Consider the following 19,541-nt stretch of genomic DNA (forward strand, 5'->3'; position numbering starts at 1 on the left):
CTCCTCCATCTCTCCTCTGTTGCAGTCAAAATATAGTCACCTGAGCATTCTAAACCCAACACTGTCTACAAATGTAGTAGTACAAATGAACAAGCCAGCATTTCCTTGTAGCCTAACTGTGCGGATCGGACCACCAACCCAGTGAGCATGTGCAGAGGCTCAGGTTTGGGCAAGGAAGTACCAGTGGAAAGCCAAGATGGGTTGTATGTCTGGAGGAGCAGGGACTAGGACAGAAGAGAGTGGAGCCCTTGTTTGTGGTGTCTCAGCCTAGGGGTTAGGATAAGAACGAGCTACACTCGAGCTGGCTCTTAAACAGATTGATTCATTTCTTCATTTCATTGATAAGAAATCATTACACTGAGCCATCGACTAATCACTAATCTATGGGTGCTGCTTAAAAAACTTTGCATATCACTTTGGTCAAAAAAAATTCTCATTCAAGCTAATAACAAATTTCCCCTACCCCTGCAACTATGCAACTAAATTTGCTCTGCAGTCTATGATTGTAGAAAATACCCGTATGCTTGTTTTCTATGAAGATCCCACAATCCAACAAAATGTCACCTCACTGAAAGACAAGGAATGTTACATTGACCAGGCCATCCCTACAGGATGTCTGTTTGTGGATTGTATGAAATAGTGTACAAAAATACTACAAGAAGTGAGAAAATACACCAGAACTAGTGGGAAATTCAGGACATTCATTTGTTGATTGCAGGGTTGAATGCTTTTCTATCTTTGGTTCAAATGAATATGCAGCAATGCCTTTGGTCAATGTCATTGTAAAGGCCGACTTATCATCTATGATTCAGGAGTTTACAGCATTTACAGGGATTTGATTTAGACCGGGCAACCTCTTCATTTCAAAACAGCGAGAAAAAGGTACCTGAAAATAGCAACATCATCTTCCTGAGGTAGTCTCAAAACACTTGTCAACTCATTTATACCCGTCCCCATTCCGAATCAAATAAATCTTAAAAATCTAGTTCTAACAATGGCAACACCGACACGTTGAGCAATCGGATACATATTTGTAAACTCCAAAGACCAATGCATCTATGTGCATTTAGTTTGTACAGAAGCATGTGCACAGCGTACATCAGCATACATTCAGCTCTGTCGTGTAATAAATATATAGAGAACAAAAATTGCTTGTCACATTCACAGGAAGGGGGACCAGTCCCTGGCCCCACCCCAGGCAAGATTCTTGTCAAAGGGCGGTCCTGGGGCCAGGGTGCGGGGCTCAGTTCCCGGGGGAGGTACCAGTAGTAGTCATACAGGGAGAATTTCCTGTCCTGTTGCTGATGAAGCTGGATTTGCAGGAGTGCAAAACTGCTTTAAACAAGAGGGGGAGCTGTTCCAGAGGAACGTTCACCAGCTTCCCTGGAAAGAAACATGTTTTTTACAGTGTGTGAGTACAGAACAATTATCCTATCGCCTACTTTTCTATGGATCTTTATATTAGCATGTCATAAAATACAACGCCCTCCATGCCAATCCACATGCACCAACTTACCTGCCATGAAACGGATCTCTGGCAGACACATCATGATCTCAGGGAAGCGTTTGGGCTGGTGAGGGTACTTGTACTCGGTGTAGTCCTGACACACGTACCAGTAGCGCTTGTTCAGTTGCTCCAACTGGGAGACGTTAGTCAGACCGCGGATATCTGCACAGACAGGAACACACTGAGGACCTTAGCTATATGTATAGTGTGTGTGACGTTTTCATTCTTTCTACTTAATAAAGCATCTAAGCGGCAGAGCAGTTGTTGAAGTCCTGTTGGAACAGTGCTGTGTCTGGCTGGCTGGGCATGTGTGTGTGTGTTACCTTGGTTCAAGAAGTTGATGGCTTTCATGCAGGCGTACTCCTCGTTGCTGACCTTCAACTGGTGGAACTTGCGGAACAGATATATCAGCCTCTCCATCAACTCCATGCTATCCTCACTGAACCTTGGGGGGGGACGCATACAAAAACATGGTGAGATTGTGAAATGTGACTCACACAAAAACAAAACGTACACAAAGAACACAAAATCAACAAGACTTCCAGCTCTCATACACACTCGCATATGCTACAGAAGTGCAAGACTTCAAGGAAGAAAAAGTTTAAAGAGAGTAGAATCATGATAATGTGAAAGTTGATTCATAATAAGAAGATGAGAGGAAATTAAATGGGGAGAAGTGGATTATGTCTGATCCCCAACAAGTGATTAAGGACATTCATCTCACTAACTAAACATTTCCTTTAGCTTCAAGCAGGCGCGCAACTTTGGTTTTAGATGCGGGGGGACATAATGTTTTTTTCTTTTTCTTCAGTCAGATAAACACTCCAAACAGCCTACCTGACCGCTCAGAGACATCCGCATGGTCCTAAAGCCAACTGTTGCCTCGTTTTGTATCACATTCCAATGATAAAACAGACAAAAATGCAATTTCAGGGGGGCATGTCCCCCCCATCCCCAGTGAAAATTGTGGCCATGGCTTTAAGGAGCAGATACTAAAACATGTCAAACTGAATAACTGATCTCATCAATCTCCATGCCTGTCTCTACACTACAGCTCCCCTTAGATCCAGGTCTCTTTAACTAATATCTTTAGTACATATGCCTACACAGCGTTTAGCACTTCCATAGTTAGTCAGACACCTTCTCCTTGAATGGGAAAACTGCAGAAAAATGGGCTATTGCAACACAACCCAGCCGTAAATTCAATAGAAAATTAGGAGCAAGTGTGCCATAAGGTCAGATAACTCTGGTCTGATTTACACACGACTAAGCCCCCACAGTATTATGGCCAATCTAGGACGGACCTGTATTTCATAATGGCCCAGACTGTGCTAGCCACAGTCCTGAGGAGTGGACTGCTTCACGGGCCAGTTCATTTGGCACACGTCCAATGCCAATATGTGTAATGGTAGAGACATCATAGCCTTTAAAGATAGTGAACTGACAGTGTGGAATGATGGTCACTATAGGAGGTTGTTGTTGCAGAAGGAAACACAACTCAACTTTTGACATGATCCCCTATCTTTAGAGCCCTGTTCAACCACCACACCTCCAAAAATACTACAATAACATAAGCCTAGGTGAGCGAACAATATTGCATTGTAACCTCTGATGCATGAACACCAACACCAAATAAGAGTAGGGGCTCTCAGATAAATGGTCTCTTTCCATATATTGATAGCAAAATAAACCTATGAACGCATGGCCGGCGGGTATGGTCACCCCCAGTATCATTTGTTTAACACTGACAGTGACCCTACTGCCTGGCAGTACTTGCCCCTGCAGCTCCTCATCAGAGGGAGTGTACTTGGCGGTGACGTCGGCCAGGTCTCCAAAGATCTGTGCACTGTAGATGGTGAGGCAGGACAGCAGGATCAGCTCCTGCCAGGTGGAGCTGAGTAAACAGGTGTAGTCCTCAATAGACAGCTCACAGAAGAACGGCAGCTTCTTGATCCACGAGATCTGACGAAACAGCAGCTCGTCGGCCAGACGACACAGCAGCGCAAACAACTCCACCTGAGTCACCTTGTACCTGACACACATAACAGGGAGACAGAGAGACGCGGATGTGAATATCAACAGGATTCATAACAGCATGCTGTTCATATTATTGTATTGGGCCAGGAGCTTTGGCTGACCTGGTCACATGGTCAGAAAATTAATATTGTAAAATGGAACACACATTTCTAAAACACATTTCCGAATAGATGTCTGCTGAAATTGTTATGTGAAATACATGCCACACTTCCATTGCTCAGCAGAAATGTCAGGTTAAGCAGGCCTACTCACCCGTCCTCTATCAGCATGGGGGTGGCCAGTGGAGTTAGGTCCTCTGCAGCCACAAGCTGCATCACCAGGGGGTGTGACTGGGGGTAGAGGCTGCGGGGCTGGGGGGCCAACAGGCCTGACTGGGCAGCGTAGCTAAAGAGGTGAGGTAGCAGCTGGTAGGGGGTGTTCATGGGGGCGTTGATGTACTGGTCCCTGACAGCACCCGTGTAGCCACCACCCATCTCTAAAGAACGACTGTACAGAGAAAACACAATGGTCAGATATTCATTCAAATAAATACTGTACTTACACTAAATGCCATCAATTATGTTTTGGTATCTCATAAGTGTGCCTCTGTTGCTGAGATTTTATGAATAACTGTTTCTATGCACATCTAACATAATCAGAGTACATGGTTGATTTAGATAAATTGATGGTTACAAAGAGAGATGTAAATACCACTATGTTTGGCCTTGCTGCTTGCAGATAGACACTATGCATGTCTCCAAAAACAGCAGATAATGGGCTGAATTCAATCTACAGATATCACTGCTAAATCTCAATAGATTGCATTCAGGCATTCTTTCGGTAGCAAATTTGTCAAAAACTAGGTAATTAGTGGTACAATGTCAGGGGCAGTTAATTATCTCATACATGGACTAACTGCTGACAATGTTTACGATGCTCCCTCATGTAGACGAGTTGCTAACTCACTTGGATGATAGAGTGGAAGCAGGTGATGGCTGGTTGCCCTCGGAGGCGCCGTTGCTAGGAGAACTGTGGTCACTACTGTCACCATTGTTGCTCCAGGTGTGCTCCGGCAGACTGGCTTCCTCCTTGAACTCCTGTCCCGACATGATCCGCTCAATCTCTTCATCTGTGATCTGAGAGAGAGAATGAGAGTGAGAGAGAGCAGAGAGAGAGGGAGAACAGAGAGAGAGAGAAGGAGAGAGAAAGAGCAGAGAGGGGTAGATTGAGGGTGAGAGTAAGATACATCTGAATTGATTAACATAACACTGTTATCCAGGGTATAATTATCCTAGGAAAACTTTTTCCACAGAGGCACAAGGAAACATACACACACACACACACACACACACACACACACACACACACACACACACACACACACACACACACACACACACACACACACACACACACACACACACACACACACACACACACACACACACAAGGATAAAGTACCAACAATATGGCTGTCCATGGCTGTCCTTACCACTTCATAAACACTATACAGAGAACATAATCTACAAAGCCATTTGCAGAGCATTAGCATATCAAGACCAAGAGCCTCTTCACACTTACTACACATTCTTTAAAAATACCATCGGCTCCTATTACTCAAATGTAAACTTGTGTACTTGCAACGTCTAAACCGCTACCTCTGAGGTAGCTCACAACACTCGCCCAACAGTTGCCCTCCTTAGAGCAGGGCAGTGTAAACAGAATTGTCTCATTGAGCCAACACTCCTACAGCATAAATGGTAATAGCAGAGCAATGTTTTTGAAACAGCTGAAATGTATAGACATTTTCCTAATGTTTCAGACTTGTTTCTTTGACTTTTTACCTGAAATTGCAGTAACAGCCTGCTACATACTGAAATTGTCGCAGTAGCTTCTGTCTGCACTGAGCCACATAAAACTATGGAAGCCCATCCCCACCACCAAAAACATGTCAAATGTAGATCATGCAAATAGGATCTGTTTTTGTCTTTTTCATTTGTAACATTGTGTGGTGATTTCAGAGGTGGAACCACAGGTCCCAGAGTAGTAGGGAGCACATGTTTTCCCGGGGCCCAGAGTTTTTCCTGATCTGGTAGTAGGCTAACCTAACCAACTCTGGACCCTAGGTGTAGATTATTAAAAAGGTATGTCATCACTATTGTGTGGATTGATTAATTCCAGTCAATAATTTTGAATTAAAAAGGTCTAAGTAGCCTAGCCACCCAAAGTCTGAAAAGAAACAAATTTGATCACATTCACATTTTCTCAGAACACAAATAAATGGTCTTATTTTAGGCTATAAATACATAGCTTAAGCTATAAAAACAGGATAAAAATTAAACCTGGTTTGTTGTAATGTTATAAGGTAGGCCTATTATACTTTTATATTCGTATGAGAGGGTTAATTGTTCATTTCTGATAGGCTAACATGACTTGATGAAGACATGCTGTTATAGCAACTCTGTGCTTATGTCTTGAAGCTAAAATGTATTGAGTGTTGCCTACTAACGAGAAAATAAACCCTTTAAATGTCTGCACATTGTTGCCTTATTCAAGACTGTAATATGGTTTGGCTGCATTATTCAATAGTGTAACATGTTTAAGAAGAAAAGTATATGTCACTGTTGAATAGTCTGTGCTTACTGGATAGTGGCTACTGTGACATTTACGGTGAATTTGAGCTGCGAAACAAGAATGTCGGGTTAGCAAAAATGTAACGAACTGTAAGGATGAAATGTGAATTGAAAAGTAGTATTTTCTTTTAAAACCCCGCTCCTCAGACTTTCCTTCAAATCTCCTTCAAAGCATTTTCCCTGATATGAGATTTGATGATCAATCCACACCAATACGCATTCTTTCACATACTCACTACTTTACATGCATGCATTTCAAAGCAATATAATTTAGTCTTAAAGGCAATTACTCTATCTATCTTGGCTATGCCTAAATGACTATTGAAAAGCATGGCTAATTCTCCATCTAATATTAATGGCATAGATGGAACATTGTAAATAATGACTGGTGCTGCAAGCAATAAGGGATGGTGATTTGCCCGATTACCTTGTTCAAAGCCAGCTAATGAAATTATAAGTGAATATGAACATTAAAATAATCACTGTCAACAATGGGTTCTAAGATAATTCAACTGAAATGGAAACGATTCAAATTCTGAAAAATTCTGAAATATCAAAGGCACTGTTGGAATCTAATAGTTAGCTGTAGTAGAGTCCACAGTGAATATTTACCTGGACAGGCCCGATACTTTTGTTTCTCCCTCCTGGCATCCCATCTTCCCTGATTGCTGGAAAACACAAAGAACAGCCATAAGCACCCCAACAAGATATATGGGAAAGAGGTGCAGGGCATAAACAACACAAAGTACAATTAAAATAGTATGTTTGGGTTTCATAACACAAAGTCCAATTTCTAGGGGGTTGTGATGGCAACGTTTGTACTATGGCTCTACCTGGTGGTGGCTGCTATGATTGTGCCACAGGAGAAAATCAAGAAATTGTACAGTGAAACGAGAACATTCACTTACCCAGTCAATCCAGCAGAGGGCACTAGCTACATAACTACAGAGCTGGGGGTCTGATTGAGAGCTGAAAGTTCTTGGAGCTCTTCTAATTTAATCTGTGGTTCTAGAACAATCTATGGTTCTAGTACAGTAAATTCTAATGTGTGGCTCTCATCCGCTTGTCAATCTGCCTCTTTGGTCTCCTCTTACCTTTGCGGTTCATTCCCATCTGTAGACACTTGAGCAGACGGCAGTATTGGCAGCGGTTGCGTTGCTTGCGCGACATTTCGCAGTTTTTGTCTCGGCTGCATCGGTACACGCGCTTGTTGCAGATGCTGCGCTTGAAGAAGCCCTTGCAGCCCTCGCAGGAGATGATGCCATAGTGCAGGCCTGTGGCGCGGTCTCCACAGATGAGGCAAACACGTGGGTCAGCTGCATCATCTGACATAAGAGACAGAATGACTGATTAGAGCAGAAGACAGACAGATATCTGACACATTCACTACATGACCGTCGAACATCTCATTCCAAAATCATGGGCATTAACATCGAGTTGGTCCCCCCTTTGCTGCTCTATTCTTCTGGGAAGGCTTTCCACTTGATGTTGGAACATTGCTGCAGGGACTTGCTTCCATTCAGCCACAAGAGCATTAGTGAGGTCGGGCGTCTGCTAAATGACTCAAATGTAAATGTAAGATGTGTAATACAGCTCTAACCATCATACTGTAATTTAGGGTTGCCAACCAGTGTGTAACCAGTTGAATGTGAGGAAGAATGAGCCCTGAGAGTGCAGACATCTTGAATGTTTTATTTAGTATGTCTGAGAAGAGAAAGGACCAGGCTAAAGTGACACATGCTGGCCTGTCTGGTGATTAGTTTACAGGCTCTCCTTTCTCTGAGATGGACACAGTGACAGCATCACGTAAACTCTTCAGAGTGTCTATAGTCTAACACCACTCAGTGAAACGTGACTAGATTCATTCCGATTTCAATAAATATAGATTACATTGAAACGCAAGCCCACATAAGGTCTACATATCATTGAACATGCTGGAAATTGTGAGAATGGAATTCATTTGAGTTTATTAAATATATCAGACAAACTGTTTATTGATTCTCCAACTGGTAGTTTCATATCAGAGCTGTCTTAGAAGACAAACACAGTGCATACCATTAACAGATAATTCATATTTCAGCCTTCAACTTGTTTCCTCAAAGGATACATGGAGCAGCTTTTTTTGCTGAGCGTTTCAAAATGGGAAATGTTGTAAAGACCGGGCCAAGTGAGGGCAGTAATTTGGAACACATGTTGGGGGCTTGGGTAGAGGCTAGAAGGAGGGGCTGCCTTCGAGGAAGTAGTGGAACAGGATGTCCCAAATGAAGCACATTCAAAAATAATAGGTTCAATTACACAGTGTTAGCAACTTAACAACATGTGGTGGCCATGAGAGACCCAGATGTGAAAACAGAATAAAGACAATATACCTACACTACATGACCAAATGTATGTGGACCCCTGCTCGTCAAACATCTCATTCCAAAACCATGGGCACTAATATGGAGTTGGTCCCCCCTTTGCTGATATAACAGTCTCCACTCTTATGGGAAAGCTTTCCACTAGATGTTGGAACATTGCTGCAGGGACTTGCATTCAGCCACGTGAGCATTAGTGAGGTCAGGCACTGATGTTGGGCGATTAGGCCTGGCTCTCAGTCGATGTTCCAATTCATCCCAAAGGTGTTCAATGGGGATGAGGTCAGGGCTCTGTGCTGGCCAACCAAGTTCTTTCGCACCAATCTCGACAAACCATTTCTGTATGGACCTCGCTTTGTGCACGGAGGCGTTGTTATGCTGAAACAAGAAAGGGCCTTCGCCAATCCTCTGGGAACTCCTGAAATTCTTAGTTACTTTGCTAATCACCATAGAAACTGCACAATCTCCAGACCAGCACACTTCGAGGACACCAAAAACGCAGTTTAAAATCTTAACTGGAAAAATCCTCATGTACCTCTAGGCTAGATGATAAAACTCACCATGCTGGCAGAGAATAAATTAACCTAAATTCCCCACTCTCTGCTGTTCACAGTGTTAGTGCTACCCTAGCCCAATAATGGACTAAAGGAGCCTAATGTTACTCCGTATAGTCCAAGGACCTTACACGGACTACGCAAGGAGTGTTGTATGGCATTGAAGCTTGTCTGGAGGTTTGTGAACACAGTGTCCAAATATAGAAATATACAGAATGGTGTCGTCTGCGTAGCGGTGGATCAGAGAATCACCAGCAGCAAGAGCGACATCATTGACATATACAGAGAATAGAATCGGCCCGAGAATTGAACCCTGTGGCTGCCCCATAGAGACTGCCAGGTTTGACACACTTAACTCTGTCTGAGAAGTAGTTGGTGAACCAGGTGATGCAGTCATTTGACAAACCAAGGCTGTTGAGTCTGCCGATAAACCCCCATGTAATAGATAATTGACCAATAGAACTTGGGATGGGCTGTCTTGGTAACTGATATCATAGTTAGGAAGCTAAGCCAGTGAGGGTGGAGTTGTGTGTTATCTTGTGAGCTCAGCCAGCCATGCTACAGATCAGCACATGGACACATTCCAACTGGAAGCAGCCTTTGCTCCGCTGGGCTATTCACTGTAACCATGGTATCAACCCATCTGTTCAGAGCTTTTATGAGGGGGGATGGTGCGGGGGTTGAGGGGTGTGTTGTGTGTTGGTGGATGGGTGTTGGTGGATAGTGGATAGGGTAGCACTAGCCCATTCATAGACGCTAACTACCTTATTGACGATAGTATCTTCTGGCCGGGGGAGATTTGTTAAGAGCCCCAATGCTTGTTCTAAACGTTAGCACACATCACTTGTGATACGGTTTTGGAAACAAAAGGACCATATCTTTCAAATCAGTGAGAAATAATTTTCTAAAAACAAAATGTTAAATTACTACACATCTTTATATGGTTAGAGTTCCCACACGGCCACATTTCCATGTTTCAGTGCTTGTTTACGGAAAACAGAGTTAACTACCTGTGTAAACGGAAGACTGACACCACAAATGTGTTGTCACTGAAAAATACTGTTAAAACAGTGTACAGTAAGTGTATATTTTGCATTTGTGAAATTATTTTGATGTAATATGAAAGTTAAGAGATTTAATTTTTCTAGAACCCTACCGCAACTGAGAATCGATTCAAGTTTAGATGGAGTATTTGGTTGTTTTGGCTGCCAGAGCCAATAACCCAGCCCCTAGGTATTTGTAGTTGTCCACATATTCTTGGTCAGAACCGTACAGAGTAGTGATGCTAGTAAAACTAAATGCATGCTTTTCAACCGATCGCTGCCCGCACCCGCCCGCCCGACTAGCATCACTACTCTGGACGGTTCTGACCTAGAATGTGGACAACTACAAATACCTTGGTGTCTGGTTAGATTGTAAACTCTCCTTCCAGACTCACATTAAGCATCTCCAATCCAAAATTAAATCTAGAATCGGCTTCCTATTTCGCAACAAAGCCTCATTCACTCATGCTGCTAAACATACCCTCGTAAAACTGACTATCCTGCCGATCCTTGACTTCGGCGATGTCATTTACAAAATAGCCTCCAACACTCTACTCAGCAAATTAGATGTAGTCTATCACAGTGCCATCCATTTTGTCACCAAAGCCCCATATACTACCCAGCACTGCGACCTGCATGCTCTCTTTGGCTGGCCCTCGCTTCATAGTCGTCGCCAAACCCACTGGCTCAAGGTCATCTATATGTCTATGCTAGGTAAAGCACCGCCTTATCTCAGCTCACTGGTCACCATAGCAACACCCACCGGTAGCACACGCTCCAGCAGGTATATTTCACTGGTCATCCCCAAAGCTAACTCCTCTTTGGACGCCTTTCCTTCCAGTTCTCTGCTGCCAATGACTGAAAAAAATTGCAAAAATCACTGAAGCTGGAGACTTATATCTCCCTCACTAACTTTAAGCATCAGCTGTCAGAGCAGCTTACCGATCACTGCACCTGTACACAGCCCATCTGTAAAGAGCCCACCCAACTATGTACCTCATCCCCATATTGTTATTAATTTTCGCTCCTTTGCACCCCAGTATCTCTACTTGCACACCATCATCTGCACATCTATCCCTACAGTGTTAATGCTAAATTGGAATTATTTTGCCACTATAGCCTATTTATTGCCTTACCTCCCTAATCTTACTACATTTGCACACACTGTATACTTTTTTTTTCTTTCTTTTTTTTCTATTTTGTTATTGACTGTACGGTTGTTTATCCCATGTGTAACTCTGTGTTGTTGTTTTTGTCGCACTGCTTTGCTTTATCTTGGCCAGGTCGCAGTTATAAATGAGAACTTGTTCTCAACTGTCCTACCTGGTTAAATAATAGTGAAATAAATAAATATAAATAAAAGTGTGTTATCCCCTTTCTCATAATCCATTACTAAATAGGGAGTGTGCTTCAAACAGAATTCCCAAAATAAAGGAACATGAACTGGTTCCTTCCTGAAAAACAGATGACCACTACTGGACAAATTTTAACAGTTAACCTATAAATGTGAAAGTTTAGAGATCAACATGGGAGACTGCATTATGACGTTTCATAAAGATACAGAGAGAAACAACCACAACTCTGGTCTTTAACACCATTCTCAGCTATTACACTATGACTAGCATGACTAGCACACTGTAATGAGTGCTGGGTGGTTGGTTGTTGGTCCCATTACCCAGTCCTGAAGGAGCCTGGTGAGACCTCAGCTATAGTGGGCCTGATTAATGCTACCTCCTCCTGAACCCATAGATTAACCCTAGCTGCTCTGAGCTAAGTCTTTCACTGATGGCCTTTGGTCAACCTGCACATCAGATAGCCGTGAACTTTCCCCTCATACAGGCTCGTCCAGTTATGGGAAGCCTTTGTGAAAGGTGGTCAAGACTCCCTGTCCCTGGACTAACTCATCATATACAGTACCAGTCAAGAGTTTGGACACACCTACTCATTCATGTTTTTTTATTTTATTAATTGTTTTACTATTTTCTACATTGTACAATAATAGAGAAGGCATCAACACTATGAAATAACACATATGGAGTCATGTAGTAACCAAAAAAGTGTTTAACAAAGTAGCCTTGATGATAACTCTGCACGCTCCTAGCATTCTCTCAAACAGCTTCACCTGGAATGCTTTTCCAACAGAAGGAGTTCCCACTTATGCTGAGCACTTTTCCTTCACTCTGCGGTCCAACTCATCCCAAACCATCTCAATTGGGTTGAGGTCGGGTGATTGTGGAGGCCAGGTCATCTGATGCAGCACTCCATCACTCTCCTTCTTGGTCAAATAGCCCTTACTCAGCCTGGAGGTGTGTTGGGTCATTGTCCTGTTGAAAAACAAATGATAGTCCCACTAAGGTCAAACCAGATGGGATGGCGTATCACTGCAGAATGCTGTGGTAGCCATGCTGGTTAAGTGTGCCTTGAATTCCAAATAAATTACCGACAGTGTGACTACCTCAATAATCTGGTTGAGAGAATGCCAAGAGTGTGCAATGCTGTCATCAAGGCAAAGGGTGGCTACTTTGAAGAATCTCAAATATTAAATATTTTGATGGTCAGACATCAGAAGCTAGAGAAGGGATCTGTCATTCAACTGTATTAGGGTAACATTTTGGAGTGACAGTGGAATCAACCAGTCACATTTTGACTTAATGGGTGGGACAACTAATGCTAGCCAGAGCAAGATGAGCTAAAATCTAACGAAGGAACATTAAATAAACCCTCTCAAAGTTTTTCAGTTAGTTGGACGTCAAAATTGCACTGATAAACAATGGCGAACTGTAGTCTCCTCGTCCTTCTGCAGCTTACCTGCCAATGCATGCTTGCCCCAACCAAGCACCAAAGCTAACTGGCTAAAGTTGGCTAGTTTACTAGCTAGCTACTTCCACACATAAATGAGAGAACACCTCACTCTGACCATTTTCCTCGCCGTAGCATATTTTCTAGAGCGTTCTTGACTAACTATAACTTATTTTCCCCTACGTTTACTGACACTGGTCATATTCAGCGGGTGTTGCGCGTTCAGAAATTCAGCACTGGTTCTGCACTCTGGTACACTCAGACGAAAGTGCTCAGAAATCGGAGTAGAGTAGTGAATTTGCGAACGCATGATATGCTAACTGGATAACAGTCGTTGAAGTTCTTGCTAGCTAACCAAATGACACCTGCATCTCTAGCCACCGAAAAACGATATGAGGAGAAAAAGTCAGTCACTCCCCCACTCCTCCAATGGCATGACATGACATCCTCCTAGCAGCTAGCTAGCTATCAAGCTAATGTTAGGCTCTGTGTTTTTAGCTTGCTACATAAATAGATTCGCTAGCCTATTAGCCACATTATGACTGACTTGTGATCCTTTCCCTTGCTAGTTTGATTGTATTGACATTCCCAGTGCTAGTCACATTCATCCGTTGTTGTCCATAATATTGAGTCATTAAAACTGAAACAGTGCATCCCGAATGGAGGCAGCAAACAATGTACCAAGCCAGCTGTGATTTGCAACCTGATAGCAATATTTTTTGGATTACCAAGAAATGTATTGGTGAATTATATTAATCATGCATTGAACTGGATCCATCTATTCTGCCTACAAGTTATGGAACGCTGAGTCAAATATAACCTATTTTTAAAACGTCTTATTAAGTTGGTTTTGTAGCATACACTCGGAAATTTGAAATCTGATATTATGGTTGTCTGTTTGTTTCATACCTGCAAAGTACTTCAAATGCTAGTTCCACTTTAAACTTTAGGTAAAATTTTGTGTGCTAAACGTGAAATGCTTTTTGAAATGGGAAGTAATAGTTGTACATTTCGATTGGGAAATGCTTAATGGTTGAGTTTTGTATTCTTATGATTGGGACCTACTGGCTTATTATGTCAGAGTTTATGGACTGTTTATGCTTTAACATCATGCTGTGTGTGACTGCTGTCTTCCATCGGCCCTATACACTGGTGTAGTGGTGCCTGGAGAAGTGTGTATACTCTAATTTTGCCAAAAAGTTCCCAAATGGCAACAGTGCAAAAAATCATGTTTTCCTATGATATTCTGCTGAAATTAGGCCATGTGTGAGGCATGGATGTGAATATATTCACTTGCTTTGCGATTGTGTAGGCTACTTTCTGCATGATTTCTCTATTATATTACATAATTGATAAAAAACAAACTGAGATATCACGTTTACATTAGTATTCAGACCCTTTACTCAGTACTTTGTTGAAGCACCTTTGGCAGTGATTAAAGCCTCGAGTCTTCTTGGGTATGACCCTACAAGCTTGGCAAACCTGTTTTTGAGGAGTTTCTCCCATTCTTCTCTGCAGATCCTCTCAAACTCTGTCAGGTTGGATGGGGAGCATTGCTGCACAACTATTTTCAGGTCTCTCCAGAGATGTTCTATAGGGTTCAAGTCCGGGCTCTGCCTGGGCCACCCATGGACATTCAGAGACTTGTCCCGAAGCCACTCCTGAATTGTCTTGGCTGTGTGCTTAGGGTTGTTGTCCTGTTGGAAGGTGAACCTTTGCCACAGTATAAGGTCCTGAGCACTCTGGAGTAGGTTTTCATCTTGCATCTCTCTGGACCTTGCTCCGTTCATCTCTACCTCAATCCTGACTAGTCTCCCAGTCCCTGATGCTGAAAAACATCCCCACAGCATGATGCTGCCACCACCATACTTCAACGTAAGGATGGTGCCTGGTTTTCTCCAGACATGATGCTTGGCTTTCAGGCCAAAGAGTTCAATCTTGGTTTCATTAGACCAGAGAATCTTGTTTATCATGGTCTAACAGTCCCTTAGGTGCCTTTTGGTAAACTCCAAGCGGGCTGTCATGTGTCTTTTACTGAAGAGTGGCTTCCGTCTGGCCACTCTACCATAAAGGCCTGATTGGTGGAGTGCTGCAGAGATGGTTGTCCCTCTGGAAGGTTCTCCCATTTTCACAGCGAGTTCTTGGTCACCTCCCTGACTAAGGCCCTTCTGCCCCGATTACTCAGTTTGGCGGCTAGCTCTAGGAAAAGTCTTGGTGGTTCCAAACTTCTTCAATTTAAGAAAGATGGTGCCCACTGTGTTCTTGGGGACCTTCAATGCTGCAGAATTGTTTTGCCACCCTTCCCTAGATCTGTGCCGCAACACAATCCTGTCTCGGAGCTCTACGGACAATTCCTTCGATCTCATGGCTTTGTTTTTGCTCTGACATGCACTTCTTCCTCTTCTATGATATGGCGGTCCACAAACCAACATTAAAGGTGCATGCCGCCATCTACTGTGCTGGAGTGTGTGGTCAATCACGGTTTAAAACATTTCTTTTTTTAGTTCTTCTGAAAAAAACTTCTAATAGACCCTCCCCCAATCCCAAAATCGCTTCCAAACTCCCCCAACCCCGTCCAACCTCAATGACCCTACACTTCAATCTTTCCCTCTCTTCAACATACTTACAACAATATAACAACACAACAACACATGCTCCACCGTTTCATCGACCATACACTCCAGACACAAACCATTCCCTTGCTTGCCAACCAGATGTAAAAACAAGTTCAATATATAATGTCCTAAGCGCAATCAAGCAAGCACCACCTATTTCTTCCTAATCTGACCGTTGAATCTTGGTCCACCGACCTTTCTTTGGAGGGCATATAAACACTGGCCCTTAGGCTTAGCGTCCCATCTCTTCTGCCACACATCTATCAAAATGGCTCTGATCTTACATTTGGCCTCACCTCTACCCAGTGGAACACTAATATCAATTCTCTCTTGTTTCAAAGCTTTTTTGGCTGACTGGTCTACAATTTAATTTCTGACATGCACTGACAACTGTGAGACCTTACAGTGCCTTGCGAAAGTATTCGGCCCCCTTGAACTTTGCGACCTTTTGCCACATTTCAGGCTTCAAACATAAATATATAAAACTGTATTTTTTTGTGAAGAATCAACAACAAGTGGGACACAATCATGAAGTGGAACGACATTTATTGGATATTTCAAACTTTTTTAACAAATCAAAAACTGAAAAATTGGGCGTGCAAAATTATTCAGCCCCTTTACTTTCAGTGCAGCAAACTCTCTCCAGAAGTTCAGTGAGGATCTCTGAATGATCCAATGTTGACCTAAATGACTAATGATGATAAATACAATCCACCTGTGTGTAATCAAGTCTCCGTATAAATGCACCTGCACTGTGATAGTCTCAGAGGTCCGTTAAAAGCGCAGAGAGCATCATGAAGAACAAGGAACACACCAGGCAGGTCCGAGATACTGTTGTGAAGAAGTTTAAAGCCGGATTTGGATACAAAAAGATTTCCCAAGCTTTAAACATCCCAAGGAGCACTGTGCAAGCGATAATATTGAAATGGAAGGAGTATCAGACCACTGCAAATCTACCAAGACCTGGCCGTCCCTCTAAACTTTCAGCTCATACAAGGAGAAGACTGATCAGAGATGCAGCCAAGAGGCCCATGATCACTCTGGATGAACTGCAGAGATCTACAGCTGAGGTGGGAGACTCTGTCCATAGGACAACAATCAGTCGTATTTTGCACAAATCTGGCCTTTATGGAAGAGTGGCAAGAAGAAAGCCATTTCTTAAAGATATCCATAAAAAGTGTTGTTTAAAATTTGCCACAAGCCACCTGGGAGACACACCAAACATGTGGAAGAAGGTGCTCTGGTCAGATGAAACCAAAATTGAACTTTTTGGCAACAATGCAAAACGTTATGTTTGGCGTAAAAGCAACACAGCTCATCACAATGAACACACCATCCCCACTGTCAAACATGCTGGTGGCAGCATCATGGTTTGGGCCTGCTTTTCTTCAGCAGGGACAGGGAAGATGGTTAAAATTGATGGGAAGATGGATGGAGCCAAATACAGGACCATTCTGGAAGAAAACCTGATGGAGTCTGCAAAAGACCTGAGACTGGGACGGAGATTTGTCTTCCAACAAGACAATGATCCAAAACATAAAGCAAAATCTACAATGGAATGGTTCAAAAATAAACATATCCAGGTGTTAGAATGGCCAAGTCAAAGTCCAGACCTGAATCCAATCGAGAATCTGTGGAAAGAACTGAAAACTGCTGTTCACAAATGCTCTCCATCCAACCTCACTGAGCTCGAGCTGTTTTGCAAGGAGGAATGGGAAAAAAATTCAGTCTCTCGATGTGCAAAACTGATAGAGACATACCCCAAGCGACTTACAGCTGTAATCGCAGCAAAAGGTGGCGCTACAAAGTATTAACTTAAGGGGGCTGAATAATTTTGCACGCCCAATTTTTCAGTTTTTGATTTGTTAAAAAAGTTTGAAATATCCAATAAATGTCGTTCCACTTCATGATTGTGTCCCACTTGTTGTTGATTCTTCACAAAAAAATACAGTTTTATATCTTTATGTTTGAAGCCTGAAATGTGGCAAAAGGTCACAAAGTTCAAGGGGGCCGAATACTTTCGCAAGGCACTGTATATAGACAGGTGTGTGCCTTTCCAAATCATGTCCAATCAATTGATTATACCACAGGTGGACTCCAATCAAGTTGTAGAAACATCTCAAGGACGGTCAATGGATACAGGATGCATCTGAGCTCAATTTCAAGTCTCATAGCAAAGGGTCTGAATACCTATCTAATAAGGTATTGCAAAAATGGCAAAAAAACTGTTTTCCCTATGTCATTATGGGGTATTGTGTGTAGATTGATTAAAATCTATTTTAGAATAAGGATGTTACGTAACAAAAAAGGGAAGGGGTCTGAATACTTCCTGACTGAATGGAAGCTGCTAATTATTTGTTTTTAACTCCACTGGTCTCGGGAAGAAATTACAAGTCCTCACCTTCTGAGACCGAGTCAAGACCGAGTGCAAATGTATCTGACACAGAGACAAGACCGAGACACTCAATATGTTGTCGGAGACCGTGACAGGTCTCGAGTACTACAGCACTGACTGCAACATAATCAGAATCCTGCTATACAGATGTAGGAACTTAATTTGAGCCAGTTTGCTACAGCAATAAAATAATCCTACACCAACAGGAAATTTTTATTATTATAATAATTAACTGGTATTTTTTTAGGGGTTTGATACATTTTCTGTAAGGGTAAATCAAGTCTAAAATGTCAAAGTGGTAAATACTTTGTAATTCATTAAAGCATCAGCTGTCAGAGCAGCTTGCCGATCATTGCACCTGTACATAGCCCATCAGTAAATATCCCACCCAACTACCTCATTCCCAGATTGTTTTTTGTTTTTTTGCTCCTTTGCACCTCAGTATCTCTACTTGCACATTCATCTTCTGCACATCTATCACTCCAGTGTTCAATTGCTAAATTGTAATTATTTCGCCACTATGGCCTTACATCCCTAATCTTACTACATTTGCACACACTGTATATATACTTTTCTATTGTGTTATTGACTGTACGTTTGCTTATCTCATGTGTAACTCTGTGTTGTTGTTTTTATCGCACTGCTTTGCTCTATCTTGGCCAGGTCGCAGTTGAACTTGTTCTCAACTGGCCTACCTGGTTAAATAAAGGTGAAATAAAAATATATATGTTTTTTTAAATTACAAACTTCAGATGCCTTTTAAACTTCAAATAAACTACACATTTTAAATGTCCTGCATTGCATCAAATTAAGATCCCACATTTGTAAGAGGTGCTATCTGTCCAGTATTGCTCTAAGCCTACTATAAGAAGTACAGTGGGCTTTCAGAGTCCAGAGTAAGGTTCATGTATTAGAGCTAATTAGCCAGAGCAGGAGGAATGTATAGGAGGATAAAGCCTCTCCCAGATCTACTGAATGGTGAATTGAAGACCTCTAAATCCCAGTGGGATTACCATTTAAATTGTTTAAATTCTGTCTCCTTAGGAAGCTCCTCAGAGGTTGTCATACTGTACACACACACACACAATAGGGTCACTCGGTTCCCGCCAGTAGATTATAATTTAATAATTAGTTAATAACGTGAACACACCGCCACCCTGAAAACAGTGAGAAACTTTGACTCAACACAAGCGTTGTTGAAGTGTGCAATAGATTTTTCAGTGACACGACTCCAATTTTTGGTCTTCTATATGGAACACTCATGTAATGACTGTCTATCACACTGCCATACAGATAACAATGTAGTACAGAGAGACTCCATTGAATTAAAAAACAAGGCCTGTCAGAAGTAAGTCTAGCAACATATCTATTTACACTCGTATTCAGAGGAATTGGGATTAAGTGCCTTGCTCAAAGGCACATCAACAGCTTTTTTTACTTAGTCAGCTCAGGGTTTCAAACCTGTGACCATTCGGTTACTGTCCCAACGCTCTTAATCACTAGGCTACCTGCAGCCATATACGAGGAGCATCAATTTGCTTTCACACACTACTACATATTGCAGCATGTAAGCACTTTATATCCAGAAAATGTTGATGTCCTATATAATGATTCCATGTGAA

At 42.3% G+C, this 19,541-nt stretch overlaps 1 protein-coding gene across 1 annotated transcript in view; it reads right to left on the reverse strand.

Moving 5' to 3' along the window:
* Positions 1 to 1,243: 1,243 nt before the first annotated feature.
* The window catches only part of LOC139410822 (nuclear receptor subfamily 6 group A member 1-A-like), a 113,980-nt gene continuing 95,682 nt past the window's right edge, over positions 1,244 to 19,541 (reverse strand). The window contains exons 4-11 of the mRNA XM_071156362.1: positions 7,251 to 7,481; positions 6,769 to 6,824; positions 4,490 to 4,659; positions 3,797 to 4,030; positions 3,285 to 3,539; positions 1,831 to 1,952; positions 1,517 to 1,669; positions 1,244 to 1,383 (exon numbers count right to left, since the gene is read on the reverse strand). Of these exons, the coding sequence (XP_071012463.1) occupies positions 1,244 to 1,383; positions 1,517 to 1,669; positions 1,831 to 1,952; positions 3,285 to 3,539; positions 3,797 to 4,030; positions 4,490 to 4,659; positions 6,769 to 6,824; positions 7,251 to 7,481 (1,361 nt within the window). The remainder of the gene's footprint in view (positions 1,384 to 1,516; positions 1,670 to 1,830; positions 1,953 to 3,284; positions 3,540 to 3,796; positions 4,031 to 4,489; positions 4,660 to 6,768; positions 6,825 to 7,250; positions 7,482 to 19,541) is intronic.

Source organism: Oncorhynchus clarkii, chromosome 6 (assembly GCF_045791955.1).
Source record: "Oncorhynchus clarkii lewisi isolate Uvic-CL-2024 chromosome 6, UVic_Ocla_1.0, whole genome shotgun sequence".
Classification (NCBI taxonomy): Eukaryota; Metazoa; Chordata; class Actinopteri; order Salmoniformes; family Salmonidae; genus Oncorhynchus; species Oncorhynchus clarkii.